Genomic DNA, 16,822 nt, shown 5'->3' on the forward strand with positions numbered 1-16,822 from the left:
CATGCGACCAATCGTAAACGTGTAAAACACGACAAACTCTGTTGCAAAAACAGTTGCAACTTTTGGTACTTTTTGAGTAGAGTTGGGTTTTTTTGCACAAATACCGAATACAACACTGTATATTTGGTGGATTTATGCCGGATTTAAAATAATACCCCGGTTAGACTATTGAAGGTTAACCCACTGGGTTTAATAGATCCAGTGGGTTAATCTTTGCTGGTTACACTTAGCTTTTCGAGGATATAAACTGTCAGCTGATGTTTGTTTACGTATACATACAAAATAACTAATAAAGTCGTGTTTTACACTTTTACAATTTCTCGTATGAGATATCGTCCCCTCTTTGCTCATATTGGTATATTTTACACACAGGGATACATTTTTGTATAATGGTATCAAGCGTACTTTTTGTTAAAAAAGTGTGTAATAGCTCATTTAGACTAGTCATAAATCCTCGACTGGATTTAATAAATTCAGTACAAATCTCATTGCATTTAGATATACATTTTGGAGGATTTAAATGGCAGTCAGCTGATTTTTGTTCATAGCCCAATTACCAAGGTAGATGCATCAGCCCATCTAATCGAATTTGAAACGTCAAAAGAATTTTTTGTAAATTGAATTCTTCTCAAAAAACATACGTCAAATTACAAATTTATTGTTTAATACTGAAAATGCTTGCACATTATGCTACTAATGATAACTAAAGAGCAAAAAATAATTATTTTACCGCTGTTTGCCCATCTAAAATAAATAAACGAATTATTTTATCGTTTAGACATCGTAAATATTAGTCTTGGTTTATTAAAATCAACTTTGTACATCAAAACAAATTTAATTTTTCCGCATTGTTTACAAATTTTTACATTTTAAATTATTTTTAGTGTAGCAATTCACCGATGCATCTACCTTGTTTATTGTGCCAGCTTGCAACTTTTTGTATTTTCTAGCAACATGTTGCAAAAAACAGAGTTGTATACGAGGATTTATGCCAGATTTAAAACAAATCCACTCAATACGAGGATTTATTTTTGTATGGGAAATCTGGTAGATTTTGGGTGGATTTAGCAAATAAAACCTGATAATGTGCTAAATCCGGCTAATGAAGTCATATCTAAATGGCATATAATGTAAAAAAATAAATAATTTTATGATTTTCAAATAACTTTAGATTTATTAACTCCATAAAATCTCATACGACCAATCGTAAACGTGTAAAACACGACAAACTCTGTTGCAAAAACAGTTGCAACTTTTGGTACTTTTTGAGTAGAGTTGAATTTTTTTGCACAAAAACCGAATACAACACTGTATTTTTGGTGGATTTGTGCCGGATTTAAAATAAACCCAGTCGGGAGAGGATTTAATTTTTGTATGGCAAATCTGGTCAGATTTGACCAGATTAAGCAATAAATCCTCATAAAGTGGGTTAACCCGGCAAAAAACTGTAGTGTAACCGTGCTATAAACCCAGTCGTGAGAGGATTTAATTTTTGTATGGCAAATCTGGTCAAATTTGACCAGATTAAGCAATAAATCCTCATAAAGTGGGTTAACCCGGCAAAAAACTGTAGTGTAACCGCACTATAAGTGTAAGTAAACGTACTAAAACCGAAAATCGACCACAAACTAATCGATTATGCGATTTTCCCTCCAGCCACAAGTCGACTTCGGCTTTTGACTTCAAAAAAGTCGATTTATCGAAAGTCGACTTACATACCCCTAATGTCAAGCAGAAAATATTTTATTTTTTGCTGGAAACGAAGAAAACAACACGGGATACAACACGCACTAATTTAATTTTCACTTATTCTTTTTCCAAGCTAATATTTTGCCTACTACAGAAAACAAAAAACTATACAAAAAAAATATATTCTTCTTATAAAAAACAAATATAATAAGAATACTAAGTGGAAAGTGTAAATTGTGGAATTATCCAGAGAACACAAGAAAGAAAAAGGTAAGTAAGCGATAAAAAGGCAATTGAGGAATTAACGAGTAAAACAAATAAGAAGAGGTATTAAAAACCGATAAACGAAAAGGGTTGTGTGGGCAAAAAAAAAACGACATTGCAATGGGGGATTTACATAAATACAAATTATTAAATTAAAAAAACGTAATATGTATTGCATTTAGCGTATGTTCCCCTTACTGTTATGATGCCTATTAAAACAAATTATGTGTATTATAACAACCATCATGAGTGTGCAACATATCGCACAATGAAGAATGGCAAAAAAGGGTGGGGACGACGACGTTTGTGTGGACCCCTCTACATAATAAAACAAAAAATTGCTAAAATTGGGGGCCAATGACAAGGAAATTCCATAACCAAAAACAACCAGTTTTGTTATTGTGTAAAATCGTATTTGTCGCTTCACGTATTCCTTTTTCCATTTCGTTAAACAATTTGCATTGTAAAACCCCTCACCATTCGTCGGCAAAAAAAGCCAGTCAGTAGTCTCAGTCATCGATAAAAGTTAAAATTAAAATTCTTCACAACACACATAACCACACAGCCAGCAGTAGCAGAGACTTAGTCTGCTTGCATATCCGCTGCTTGGTCTGGCTGGCTTTTCTTGTTTTGGAGTGTATTTTGCCTTACACCGCCCGCCCCTCCTTTTCCATTTTAATAATATCTTGAAATATCCTGTGCTTGTTCTCCCCATACATTTCACTTTGTGTTGTTTTGTTGGTGTGTGCATGATTCACTGCCCACCGCATTTTTTCATAGGTATTGTATTTTTTTTTTTGTTTTGTTGAATGACATTTCCTTTTAGTTGTGTCTTGTCTGCCCCTCTCCTCCCACACCCGCATCATTTCTTACCATTACTGGCATTGTTGTTGTATTTTACATGTTATTCCTTGTTCCATGTTCCTTCTATTTCGCATTTATGCCGGTTAGTTCTTTTTATCATTATTGTTGTTGTTTTATGTAGATTTCAAGTCCTCTCCCCTCTATGATTCATACATGATATTTTAGGTTGTTGTTGTTTTGCTTTGCTATCAAATTCAAATTGGGCAACTCTACGGCGTCTCTCCGTTTCTCTCTCTCGCATTGAAAGATAAACATTAGAAAATGATCGCCGTTAAGGGTGTGCTGCCACTGCCACTGTACTGCGTCGTTGCGTTAGTATGACGTCGACGTCGTTTTTTACTATATTTTTTATGTTTAGGTCAAGTGCAGTTTTGTTTTGTTGTCATTTCTTATGATAATTTTTATGTTCTTCCAACCACAATACAAGGCTATCAAATTTCTTCTCGTTATGGTAATTCTTTTGTTGTCCAGAAATAGCAAATACTCACTCCCCTATCCCCCCAATCCACCACCGCCCACACATTAATGTTAATGAGGTATTCAAAACAAAAAAAGTGAAAATAAATACCCTTGACTTGATTGTACGAAGAAAGGGTGTAGACAACATAAACACGACAATAAACTGTGAAAAGTGATGGAAAGGCTAAGAAAGAAAGGTGAAGTTTATGTTTTTTTCCCATAAAATAGTTGTGAAGGTCATATGGAAAAATATAGTGTCCGATTTCAAATAAAAAGCAAAGAACAAAAGAGGAAGTGAACAATTATTGGGGAATTTTTCTTGCAGGGCATACTTATGCTTGCGGTTCTTTCGACGTGTAGTTGATGTAGCTTTAAATTAAAAAACTTTACCAGATCTGTAATTCTCCAGTATAAACGTAAAAGTGTATATAGAAGCAACATTTCTTTCAGAAAGAGGGCGGCGTAAGTTGAATGTTTGGACACTGGATTCGGATCGGATCGAATATGTGAATCAATTTCGATTTAAACTTATGCAAAAACCAATTTTTTGAACTTTCAGAGCTTATATCTCGGGAAGTATGGACTTTCCATGATACATATATTTGGGTGATCAGCACTGCAAGCCCTACTTGTAAAAAATTTCAGATCGATCTGAATCCAGTCCAAACATACAACCTGCTAAAGAAAGAGTCCATAGAAGCTACTTTCATAAAGAAAGCCTTTATAAAGGCCATTTCTTGCCCTTTCTTTTCGAAAGTTTCTATAGAAGCGATCTTTCCTCCAGAAAGCGTCCATAGAAGCAGGCCCTTCTTTTAGAAAGACCCAGCAAAATTTGACGGAAGGGGTTCTTTGCGATGACGTGATTTCATGTCATCTTTTGCATTGGTTCAAAGGAAGTCGTGGAAGATCCGATCTTTTCATTAGGATTTCAACCAATGCAAAGGAAGTCGTGAAAGATCCGATCTTTTCATCAGTATTTGTACCCATTCCATCGATCCAATAGAGATGATGTTTGTGTTTTTATTTACACACCTGTTTATTTTCATTTTGGTATGTTCCAGTACTGAAAAAATCTACTAATTTTTACTATTTTTTCCGATAACATAAAGGAAAAATTGTTATCGTAGTAAAAATAAGTAGATTCTTGCAGTTTCTGGAACAGACCAAAGTTGTTAGAACTGTCGTCGTGATGTTGTCTTACATTTCCTGCATATCAAACAAATAAAATTTCTAAACAATTGGTATTATATGAAGTCCCAACCATCGAGCTAAAAATAGAATCGGACTACACACATTGCTATTTTAAAAGTTCCCTTGTCTGTTCTAAATCTGACATAGAGTGAAATCAATCAAATCTCGCTTCTTGGAATTTGAAAAAAAAAAGTCCGAAACGAAAAGGAACAAGAATCTGAAAATAAAGAAGAAACTACTTTTGGAATAAAACAATTAAAAATAAATTAATTAAGCATAAATGGTATTTTCCATAAAAAGTCTCTTCTCCCCGTTCGTTACATTTTGTTCTTAGAGATCCCTAAAGCAAGCCGGGTTGTAGATCCCTACATATTTCCGTCACTAAACAAAAGAGTATAAATTACCAAAATGTTGTTATAAAATAACAAAATTATAAAATAAAAGTAATTTACGAAATAAAAATACTTAAAGGAGTGCATTTGGAGTCCATGTCGAAATCTGAACTGGTGATGGGAAGATAATTGAAAAAACCTTTTGTAAGATGAAAGAATATCAGTTGCGGAGAACGGAGGAAGTAATCTTTTGCGTTGCAGCGGTGGTGATTACATTGCAATTTTGGATGTAAACTTTTGAAAAACTAAACTGATAAATTAATTGTAGTTATTTCATGAATTCGTTTGAATTAATAAAGAGTTTTGTTTTTCATGAAAACCATATTTCAATACAGCATTTCCATTTTCCAAACAATACATGAAAATTTCATGCCAAGGGGTTGGTTAAAATGACATGTCAAAGCATTGGTGAAAATGACATGTCAAATCATTGGTGGAAATGACATGCCAAAGCATTGGTGGAAATGACATGTCAACGCATTTGTTAAAATGACATGCTTAGGATCCAGAAAAGAACGTCATCTTTTGGGGTCCACGCTCATATAAAATTCATCGATGAAGATGCTAAAAAGATGACATGCTAGATCACTTGCACCCATGATTGAATGTCATCTTTGGCATCGAACATTTTGCAGGGGAGTACATACAAGCAGACTTCTTTCAGAAAGGGGCCATAGAAGCAGCCTTTCTTTCAGAAAGGATCTATAGAAGCCAGCTTTCTTTCAAAAAGGGTCCATAGAAGAGGGCCTTTTTTAGAAAGGGTCCATAGGATCAGTCTTTCTTTCACAAAGGGGACATAGAAGTAGCCTTTCTTTCAAAAGGGGTCTATAGAAGGCCGCTTCCTTTTAGAAAGTGTCTACAGAAGCCCGCTTCCTTTTAGAAAGGGTTTATAGAAGCTCGGTTTCTTTAAGGAAGCCCGCTCTCTTTCAGAATAGGGTCTGTAGAAGCCCGCTTTGTTTCAAAAAGGGTCCATAGAAGCAGCCCTTCTTTTAGAAAGGGTCCATAGCAGCAGTCTTTCTTTCACAAAGGGGTCATAGAAGTAGCCTTTCTTTCTGAAAAGGTTAATAGAAGCCAGCTTCCTTTTGGAAAGTGTCTACAGAAGCCCGTTTCCTTTTAGAAAGGGTCTATAGAAGCCCGCTTCCTTTTAGAAAGGGTTTATAGAAGCTCGGTTTCTTTAAGGGAGGTCTATAGAAGCCCGCTTTGTTTCAGAAAGGGCCAATAGAAGCACACTCTCTTTTACAAAGGGATCATAGCAGCAGTGTTTCTTTCACAAAGGGGTCATAGAAGTAGCATTTCTTTCGGAAAGTTTCTATAGAAGCCCGCTTCCTTTTGGTAAGGGTCTACAGAAGCCCCCTTCCTTTTGAAAGGATCTACAGAAGCCCGATTCCTTTTAGAAAGGGTTTATAGAAGCTCGGTTTCTTTAAGGAAGGGTCTATAGAAGCCCGCTTTCTTTCAGAAAGGGTCAATAGAAGCACCCTTTCTTTCAAAATATCGTCTATAGAAGCCCGCTTTCTTTCAGAATAGGATCTATAGAAGCCTGCTTTGTTTTAAGATGGGTATATAGTAGCCCGCTTTGTTTTAGGAAGGGTCTATAGAAGCCCGCTTTGTTTCAAAAAGCGTCTATAGAAGCAGCCCTTCTTTTAGAAAGGGTCCATAGCAGCTGTCATTCTTTCAGAAAGGGTCTGCAGAAGTCCGCTTCCTTTTAGAAAGGGTCTACAGAAGCCCGCTTTCTTTTAGAAAGGGTTTATAGAATCTCGGTTTCTATAAGGGAGGTCTACAGAAGCCCGCTTTCTTTCAGAAAGGGCCAATAGAAGCACACTTTCTTTTAGAAAGGGTCCATAGAAGCAGTCTTTCTTTCACAAAGGGGGTCATAGAAGTAGCATTTCTTTCAAAAAGGGGCTATGGAAGCCCCGCTTCCTTTTGGAAAGGGTCTACAGAGGCCCGCTTGCTTTTGGAAAGGGTCCACAGAAGTCCGGTTCCTTTTAGAAAGGGTTTATAGAAGCTCGGTTTCTTAAAGGAAGGTTCTATAGAAGCCTGCTTTCTTTTAAAAAGGGTCAATAGAAGCACCCTTTCTTTGAAAATATCGTCTATAACAGCCCGCTTTCTTTCAGAATAGGGTCTATAAAAGTCTGCTTTGTTTTAAGAAGGGTATATAGAAGCCCGCTTTGTTTTAGGAAGGGCATATAGAAGCCCGCTTTGTTTTAGGAAGTTTATATAGAAGCCCGCTTTGTTTTTGGAGGGGTAGAAGCCCGCTTTCTTTCGGAAAGGATTCAAAGAAGTCCGCTTTCATTCAGAAAGGGTCTCAAGAAACACCCTTTCTTTTAGAAAAGGTCTATAGAAGCAGCTATCCTTGCAGAAAGGCACATTTTCTTTCCGAAAGGGTCAGTAGAAGCACCTAACCTAAACTTATTGGAAATAAAAAAAACTATAACAAAACGTCATGAACTGTTGTTCTGCAGTCCTGTATCCTAAGGGCTACATCTGACTATTCTTAGTTTTAAAAAATATTTTTTTAATTTTTTATACCAAAAAAAAAATTGAATGAAAAAGCAAACATCGGCTGTTGGCATTTGTTGGATATAGCCCTCAAAACGTATTGAAATTGACTACACCTCCCAAAAGAAAAATCCCTCTAAAGTAGAAGCTAACGAGAAAACCAAACCTTCTTCAATTCTTTTCGAAAGGTTGAAATACCTCTTCGAGTCTGTTGTTGCAAAAAAGAAAAACCACAATCTAAAATCAACCAATTTATTGTATTTTTTTAAATTTCCAAAAATTGTTCTAAATGGGATTTTATTAAAATAAATTTTCTTTCGTTTTCCTTTTTCTTTCCTTTTCTTCTTTTGTGTGTGCGTGCGTGCTTGGAATGCCGACAGACAGACAGAACTTTGTGTGTGTGCGCCTTGTCACCACCACCAACCAACATGGCCATTGCTATTGAAAATCGTTGGAAAAAAGCTATGCTTTTACCATTACCCGATGATTTCCTACGTTTTGAGGTGACCAACAATATCTCGGCCGATGCCCAAGCAGCCATGGCTTTGTATCGCCAACAAATGCCCCAATATGTGGCACCCAATCATATGGGACGCCTAAGTATAACTTGTGCCCAGGCTAAATTGGCTCGAAACTATGGTTTGACCCGCATGGATCCATATGTACGCATACGTGTTGGTCACTATGTCTATGAGACACATACCGATCCAAATGGTGGTAAAAATCCACGTTGGAATCGTGTCATTCAAAGTCAATTGCCGGTTGGTGTCAACACCATGTATGTGGAGATTTACGATGAGTGTAGTTTCAAAATGGACGAATTAATTGCCTGGTGTGAAATTAAAATACCCGAACGTGTATTTGCTGGGGAAACCCATGAGGAGTGGTATCCATTGAGTGGCAAACAGGGTGATGGGCTGGAGGGTGCCATTGATATTGTTTTGAGTTTTTCCAATCAACCAACAATGCAGCCTTATATGTATCAAACGGCCACAGCAGCACCATTGCTAATGGTGCCACCTGGTAGACCAATGCCAATTTTTGTACCACCCCAACAGCCAGCCACAGTTGTGGTTCAGGGTGGCGCACCAATACCACCTGTTGTAGGCGGAGTGCCACAACCTCAACCGCCACCACCCCAGCTAAGTGCCGAAGAATTAAAACAAATTCAGGAAATGTTTCCCAACATTGATACGGAAGTTGTGAAAACTGTTTTCGAAGCAAATCGTGGAAATAAAGATGCCACCATTAATTCATTGTTGCAGATGAATGAGTGAATGGGAAATCTGAAGCCGTTTTATGAGCAGCTCTCCATCATAAATATAATAATATACCAATGCCCTTTTCTTTCCACTTTTTCACCCTAAAACAACAAATCTCTACCCATTCCCGAATAAGAAAATCAATGAAAAAAGTATTTCTATTCCATATTATTTAACCAAATATTATAATTATTATAACATAAAAAAGAAAACAAAACATTTATTATATTTAAAAAAAAATAATATTAAAAATAAAATTAATGTCAAAAACAATGGGTTTATATGGAAGCAAAGAATTGTTTTTGTTGGGAGAATACGCTGTTAGAAGCATACTTTCTTTCACAAAGTTTTTTTAAAAGCACCATGTCTTTCAGAAAAGGTCCATACAAGCAGTATCTCTTTCGGAAAGGGTCCATAGAATCAGCCTTTCTTTCGGAAAGGGTCCATAGGAGTAAACTTTCTTTCAGAATGGGCCCATAGGAGCAACCTTTCTTTCAGAAAGTGTCCAAAGAAGTAGCTTTTCTTACAGGGAGGGTCTAATAGAGGCACCTTTTGTTTCAACAAAGAGTCTGTAGACTTTCTTTCAGAAATGGTCATAGAAGCAGCTTTTCTTTCAGAAAGGGGTCATAGAAGCAGTTTTTCTTTCAGAAAGGGGTCATAGATGTAGCTTTTCTTCCAGAAAGGGTCGTTGGAAGCACCTTTTATTTCAGAAAGGGTTTTTGAAAGCACCCTTTATTTCAGAAAGGGTCTTTGAAAGCACCCTTTATATTAAAAAGGGTCTTTGGAAGTACCATTTATGTCAGAAAGGGTCTATAGAAGCACACTTTCTTTCAGAAATTGACTTTGGAAGCACCCTTTCTTTCAGAAAGTGACTTTGGAAGCCCCCTTTCTTTCAGAAAGTGACTTTGGAAACACCCTTTCTTTCAGAAAGTAACGTTGGAAGCACTATTTCTTTCAGAAAGTGACTTGGGTAGCACCCTTTATTCCAGAAAGTGTTTTTGGAAGCACCCTTTCTTTTAGAAAGTGCCTTTGGAGGTACCCTTTATTTTAGAAAGCGACTTTGGAAGCGCCCTTTCTTTCAGAAAGTGACTTTGGAAACACTCTTTCTTTTAGAAAGTGACTTTGGAAGCACAAATTTTTTCAGAAAGTGACTTTGGAGGCACCCTTTCTTTCAGAAAGTGACTTTGGAAGCGCCCTTTCTTTCAGAAAGTGGCTTTGGAAACACCCTTTCTTATAGAAAGTGACTTTGGAAGCACAATTTTTTTCAGAAAGTGACTTTGGAGGCACCCTTTCTTTCGGAAAGTGACTTTGTAAGCACCCTTTCTTTCAGAAAGTGTCATTGGAAGCACCCTTTATTTCAGAAAGTGTCTTTGGAAGCACCCTTTATTTCAGAAAGTACCCTTTATTTTAGAAAGTGTCTTTGGAAGCACCCTTTATTTCAGAAAGTGACTTTGGAAACATCCTTTCTTTAAGAAAGTGACTTTGCAAGCTCCCTTTATTTCAGAAAGTGTCTTTAGAAGCACCCTTTGTTTTAGAAAGTGTCTTTGGAAGCACCCTTTCCTTCAGAAAGTGTTGTTGGAAGCAACTTTTCTTTAAGAAAGTAACTTTGAAAGCTCCCTTTCTTTCAGAAAGTGACTTTGGAAGCACCTTTTCCTTCAGAAAGTGACTTTGGAAGCACCCTTGCTTTCAGGAAGTGACTTTGGAAGCACCCTTTCTTTCAGAAAGTGACTTTGGAAGCGCCCTTTCTTTCAGAAAGTGACTTTGGAAGCACCCTTTCTTTTAGAAAGTGACTTTGGAGGTACCCTTTCTTTTAGAAAGTGACTTTGGAAGCACCCTTTCTTTCAGAAAGTGACTTTGGAAGCACATTTTTTTTCAGAAAGTGACTTTGGAAGCACCCTTTCTTTTAGAAAGTGAATTTGGAAACACCCTTTCTTTCGGAAAGTGACTTTGGAAGCATCCTTTCTTTCAGAAAGTGACTTTGGAAGCACCCTTTCTTTTAGAAAGTGACTTTGAAAGCACCCTTTCTTTCAGAAAGTGACTTTGGAAGCACCCTTTCTTTCAGAAAGTTACTTTGGCAGCACCCTTTCTTTCAGAAAGAGAGTTTGGAAGCATCCTTGCTTTCAGATAGTGACTTTGGAAACACCCATTCTTTCAAAAAGTGACTTTGGAAGCACACTTTCTATCAGACAGCGTCTTTAGAAGCACCCTTTCTTTCTGAAAGTGACTTTGAAAGCACCCTTTTTTCAGAAAGTGACTTTGAAAGCACCCTTTTTTCAGAAAGTGACTTTGGAAGCACCCATTCTTTCAGAAAGTGACTTTGTAAGCACCCTTTCTTTCAGACAGCGTCTTTGGAAGCACCCTTTCTTTCTGAAAGTGACTTGGAGGAACCCTTTCTTTCAGAAAGTGATTTTGGAAGCATCCTTCCTGTCAGAAAGTGACTTTGGAAACACCCATTCTTTCAGAATGTGACTTTGCAAGCACCTTTTATTTCAGAAAGTGTCTTTGGAACCATCCTTTATTTCAGAAAGTTACTTTGGAACCACCCTTTATTTTAGAAAGTGTCTTTGGAAGCAACCTTTCTTACAGAAAGTGTCTTTGGAAGCACCCTTTATTTTAGAAAGTGTCTTTGGAAGCACCCTTTCCTTCAGAAAGTGTTTTTGGAAGCAACTTTTCTTTAAGAAAGTGACTTTGAAAGCTCCCTTTCTTTCAGAAAGTGACTTTGGAAGCACCCTTTATTTCAGAAAGTGACTTTGGAAGCACCCTTTCTTCAGAAAGTGTCTTTTGGAAGGACCTTTTCTTTCAGAATATGACTTTGAAAGCTCCCTTTCTTTCATAAAGTGACTTTGGAAGCACCCTTATTTCAGAAAGTGTCTTTTGGAAGGACCTTTTCTTTCAGAAAGTGACTTTGAAAGCACCCTTTATATTAAAAAGGGTCTTTGGAAGTACCATTTATGTCAGAAAGGGTCTATAGAAGCACACTTTCTTTCAGAAATTGATTTTGGAAGCACCCTTTCTTACAGAAAGTGACTTTGGAAGCCCCCTTTCTTTCAGAAAGTGACTTTAGAAACACCCTTTCTTTCAGAAAGTAACGTTGGAAGCACCCTTTCTTTCAGAAAGTAACTTTGGAAGCACCATTTCCTTCAGAATGTGTCTTTTGGAAGCACCCTTTCTTTCAGAAAGTGACTCTGGAAGCCCCCTTTCTTTCAGAAAGCGACTTTAGAAACACCCTTTCTTTCAGAAAGTAACGTTGGAAGCACCCTTTCTTTCAGAAAGTGACTTTGGAAGCACCCTTTCTTTCAGAAAGTGACTTTGGAAGCACCCTTTCTTTCAGAAAGTGACTTTGGAAGCACCCTTTCCTTCAGAATGTGTCTTTTGGAAGCACCCTTTCTTTCAGAAAGTGACTTTGGAAACACCATTTCTTTCAGAAAGTGACTTTGGAACCACCCTTTATTTCAGAAAGTGTCTTTGGAAGCACCCTTTCTTTCAGAAAGTGTCTTTGGAAGCACCCTTTCTTTCAGAATGTGACTTTGGAAGCACCCTTTCTTCAGAAAGTGTCTTTTGGAAGGACCTTTTCTTTCAGAATGACTTTGAAAGCTCCCTTTCCTTCAGAATGTGTCTTTTGGAAGCACCCTTTCTTTCAGAAAGTGACTTTGGAGGTACCCTTTCTTTTAGAAAGTGACTTTGGAAGCACCCTTTCTTTCAGAAAGTGACTTTGGAAGCACCCTTTCTTTCAGAATGTGACTTTGGAAGCACCCTTTCTTTCAGAATGTGACTTTGGAAGCACCCTTTCTTCAGAAAGTGTCTTTTGGAAGGACCTTTTCTTTCAGAAAGTGACTTTGAAAGCTCCCTTTCTTTCATAAAGTGACTTTGGAAGCACCTTATTTCAGAAAGTGTCTTTGGAAGCACCCTTTCTTTCAGAAATTGTCTTTGGAAGCACCCTTTCTTTCAGAAAGTGACTATGGAAGCAACATTTCTTTTAGTAAAAGTCTTTGGAAGCATCCTTTCTTTCAGAAAGTGTCTTTGTAAGCAGCTTTTCTTGCAGATAGTGTATTTGCAACCACTCTTTCTTTCAGACATGTCTTTGGAAGCACCATTTCTTACTTCTTTCACAAAATGTCAAAGTGTGTTTGGAAGCACCATTTCTTTCTGGAAGAGTCTTCGGAAGCACCCCTTTTTGCAAAAAAGCTTCACCAATGAAGAACTGTTTGGCGCCAAAATTACAATTGTATGTCTTCCTCTCACTTTCTTTCATTTAGTGTAATAACGACTATACAAAGTTAATTTACAATATACAATGTTTTTATATAGAGTAGTTATCAAAGTTCTCTTATTTTGATGGGTTTACCTCTATTGCAGTTTATGATACACAAGAATCTGTCAATTTTATGCTATATTATATTATTATTCCACAAAGTTGATTATTTATGCAAAGCGAACAGCTGTCTTGTATGTACGATAAAATTTGGCGCCAAAATTAACATTAAATGACTTTTTGTCATTCTGTGTAATAACGACTTTGCGTCCTTTGCAAATAAAGTGATTACAGACATGTACGACTTTTTACGCTAAGGCAACATATTGTCATGTAATGTCACTATTTATTTGCTAAAATCAATTCTTTGGCTTTAACTAACATTTTTGTTTTGTTTATTCATGATTCAGTGTTTGTTGCATGTGTCTTTCACTTTCCCGTCGCGTAATAATGATTTCTTAACATGAGTTTACACAGCAGATTTCTATGTAGGCTAAACATGCATGACTTTTGGCGCATGAAACAACCCAAGCCTGTTTAAAATAATAATTTCTTTACTTTTTGCAAGTTTTCGGATAAATAATTTACAAATTTAATGAATATTTATATTATAAAAAAATTTTTATATTTTTTGAAAAAAAAAAAAATTGGTAAAATTAGGCAAGTTTGAAATAAAAATTCCGTTGTATATAAAGATTTATGAATCCCGTTGTATTATGATTTATGTATGAATCCCATTATTTCGAAAGGGTAATTTATGTCTTGAAATTCCGCCCCCTACCCTATCATTCATTATATCAATCTAAATATTTTCAAAATCTGATTCAACCTAGACAGCTATTGCTTTGCTTTGTCTTTAGCATCACACTTTTTCATTGCATTAGTCAAGAGCCCCATATGAAATTGGTTTTTTTTCTTCTAGATTTTTTATTTTGTTCTCGTCATTTCAGCTAAAAATGGTCAAAACCACAATAATTGTAAAATCAAACGACTAGTAATAATATTTTATTTTGTTCTTCTTTGCAATAATATCAACAATAAGTTGATTTGATAAACCTCATGAATTTACAAACCTACATTACTATGTATAGATGACGATCAAATATGTGATTGTATGTACATTTCGCACTACGCTGCCGCCCAGTGGTTAATGATTTTTTTTTTTATAAATACCACGATTTGTTCAACTGTAAATGTTAACTCGTTTGAGTTTTCTTTCTTTTTTGCAATACTCTTTTATTATCAAACTGTAGCTATTGTTGTTATTGTAGAAAAAATATTAAAAAAATCAACAATAATTGAAAAACAAAGCAAAAAAGTAAGAAAACAATCCGTCACACATTTCCCCAACCCCCTCCCAAAAATACGATAAGGCAAGTGATTGCTTGTTTGATTGTAGCGTCTCATTGCTAATGCGTTTGAATTAAATCTAAAAAACAACAGCATTTGAATAACAAAAACAACAAATATATTAAAGGGGAGAGAAATACCTGCCGGTCGGTGGCTTCTCAAGTAAACTGATTGAGTTACGACTGCTGACTGGCATTATAAGTAAATCTAATTATGATCAATTAGCAATTAAATTAGCAAAGATGCTGAGAATAGAATTGAAGAACCCCCAGAATTGTGGCATCTCAAAGGCAAATGAGAAGCGAATTTGAATAGTTCAAATAAGTATAACATAAGACCTCATAGAGCAGAAAATATGGACAACTTGTACAAGGGGGTCCATTTCTAGAGAAATCTGGTGTAGAATATTTTCTTCTTTGACAACATCTCGGTTGAATGTTCCTTCACAATTAAAATAATCTATTTTAAGGGATTCTCTATTTTTTGCCTCTATTTTACAGTTACCTAACTAAGCTAAACTTTCTAAAGAAAAGGTACTTCTATAGACCCTTTCTAAAGGTAAGGGTGCTTCCAAACATTCTTTCTGAAAGTAAGGAAAATCCCAAAGACACTTTCTGAAAGAAAGGAAGCTGCCAAAGACCCTCTCTCTCTAAGAAAAGGTGCCTCCAAAGACACTTTTTTGAATCCAAGGGTGCTCCCAAAGGCACTTTCTGAAAGTAAGGGTGCTTCCAAAGACCGTTTCTGAAAGAAAGGGTGCTTCCAAAGACCGTTTCTGAAAGTAAGGGTGCTTCCAAACATTCTCTCTGAAAGAAAAGGTGCTTCCAAGCATCCTTTCTGAAAGAAAGTGTGCTTCCAAACATCTTTTCTGAAAGAAAGTGTGCTTCCAAAGACACTTTCTGAAATAAAGGAAGCTTCCAAAGACACTTTCTGAAATAAATGAATCTTCCAAAGACCCTCTCTCTAAGAAAAGGTGCTTCCAAAGACACTTTTTTGAAATAAAGGAAGTTCCAAAGGCCCTCTTTCTAAGAATAGCTGCTTCCAAAGAACCTTTAGAAACCAAGGGTGCTTCCAAAGACACTTTTTGAAAGAAAGGAAGCTTCCAGAGACACTTTCTGAAAGAAAGCTTCCAAAGACACTTTCTGAAAGAAAGGAAGCTTCCAAAGACCCTCTCTCTAAGAATAGGTGCCTACAAAGACACTTTTTGAAATAAAGGAAGCTTCCAAAGACACTTGTTTGAAATAAAGGAAGCTTCCAAAGACCCTCTCTCTAAGAATAGCTGCTTCAAAAGAACCTTTGGAAACCAAGGGTGCTTCCAAAGACATTTTTTGAAAAAAAGGGTGATTCCTAACATCCTTTTTGAAAGAACGGGTGCTTCTTTAGACCCTTTCTAAAAGAAAGGTTGCGCCTATAGAACCTTTCTGAAAGAAAGGGTGCTTCCAAACATCCTTTCTGAAAGTAAGGGTGCTTCCAAACAATCTTTTTGAATGTAAGGGTGCTTCCAAACAATCTTTCTGAATGTCAGGGTGCTTCCAAACAACCTTTCTAAAAGTAAGGAAGCTTCCAAACATCCTCTATATACACTTTCTAAAATAAGCACCCTTTCTATATACCCTTTCTGTAGGAAATGGTGCTTCTATAGACCCTTTCTAAAAGAAAGGGTGCATCTATAGAACCTTTCTGAAAGAAAGGGTGGTTCTTTAGACCCTTTCTGAAAGAATGGAAAGGGTGCTTCTTTAGAACCTTTCTGAAAAAATGGAAAGGGTGCTTCTTTAGACCCTTTCTGAAAGAATGGAAAGGGTGCTTCTTTAGAACCTTTCTGAAAGAATGGAAAGGGTGCTTCTTTAGAACCTTTCTGAAAGAAAGGGTGCTTCCAAACATCCTTTCTGAAAGAAAAGGTGTTTCCAAACATACTTTCTGAACGAAAGGGTGATTCCAAACATCCTTTCTTAAAGAAAGGGTGCTTCCAAACATCTTTTCTGAAAGAAAGGGTGCTTCCAAACATCCTTTCTAAAAGAAAGGGTGCTTCCAAACAACCTTTCTGAAAGAATGGGTGCTTCCAAACAACCTTTCTGAAAGAATGGGTGCTTCCAAGCATCCCTTCTGAAAGAAAGGGTGCTTCCAAACATCCCTTCTGAAAGAAAGGGTGCTTCCTAACATCCTTTCTGAAAGCAAGGGTGCTTCCAAACAACGTTTCTGAAAGAAATGGTGCTTCCAAACATCCTTTCTGAAGGAAAGGGTGCTTCCAAACATGCTTTCTGAAAGAAAGGGTGCTTCCAAACATCCCTTTTGAAAGAAAGGGTGCTTCCAAACATCCTTTCTGAAAGAAAGGGTGCTTCCAAACATGCTTTCTGAAAGAAAGGGTGCTTCCAAACATCCCTTTTGAAAGAAAGGGTGCTTCCAAACATCCTTTCTGAAAGAAAGGGTGTTTTCAAACATCCTTTCTGAAAGAAAGGGTGCTTTCAAACATCCTTTCTAAAAGAAAGGGTGCTTCCAAACATCCTTTCTAAAAGAAAGGGTGCTTCCAAACATCCTTTCTAAAAGCTTCTGTAGACCCTTTCTGAGAGAAAGGATTCTTCTATAGAACCATTCTGAATGAAAGGGTG

General features: G+C 36.7%; 1 protein-coding gene across 3 annotated transcripts in view; it reads left to right on the forward strand.

The window, feature by feature from the left end:
* Nucleotides 1-1,665: 1,665 nt before the first annotated feature.
* The window catches only part of RhoGDI (rho GDP-dissociation inhibitor), a 30,945-nt gene continuing 15,788 nt past the window's right edge, over nucleotides 1,666-16,822 (forward strand). The window contains exons 1-2 of one of the 3 annotated variants that reach the window (XM_073985810.1): nucleotides 1,709-1,959; nucleotides 7,736-8,834. In XM_073985810.1, the coding sequence (XP_073841911.1) occupies nucleotides 7,784-8,632 (849 nt within the window). In that variant the 5' untranslated portion in view covers nucleotides 1,709-1,959; nucleotides 7,736-7,783 and the 3' untranslated portion in view covers nucleotides 8,633-8,834. Of the gene's footprint in view, nucleotides 1,960-7,735; nucleotides 8,835-16,822 lie in introns of those variants that run through there. The other 2 variants (XM_073985811.1, XM_073985812.1) reach the window with 2 other exon arrangements.

This window comes from Musca autumnalis, unplaced genomic scaffold (assembly GCF_047663935.1).
Source record: "Musca autumnalis isolate F117 unplaced genomic scaffold, ASM4766393v1 scaffold_4, whole genome shotgun sequence".
NCBI classification, from domain to species: domain Eukaryota; kingdom Metazoa; phylum Arthropoda; class Insecta; order Diptera; family Muscidae; genus Musca; species Musca autumnalis.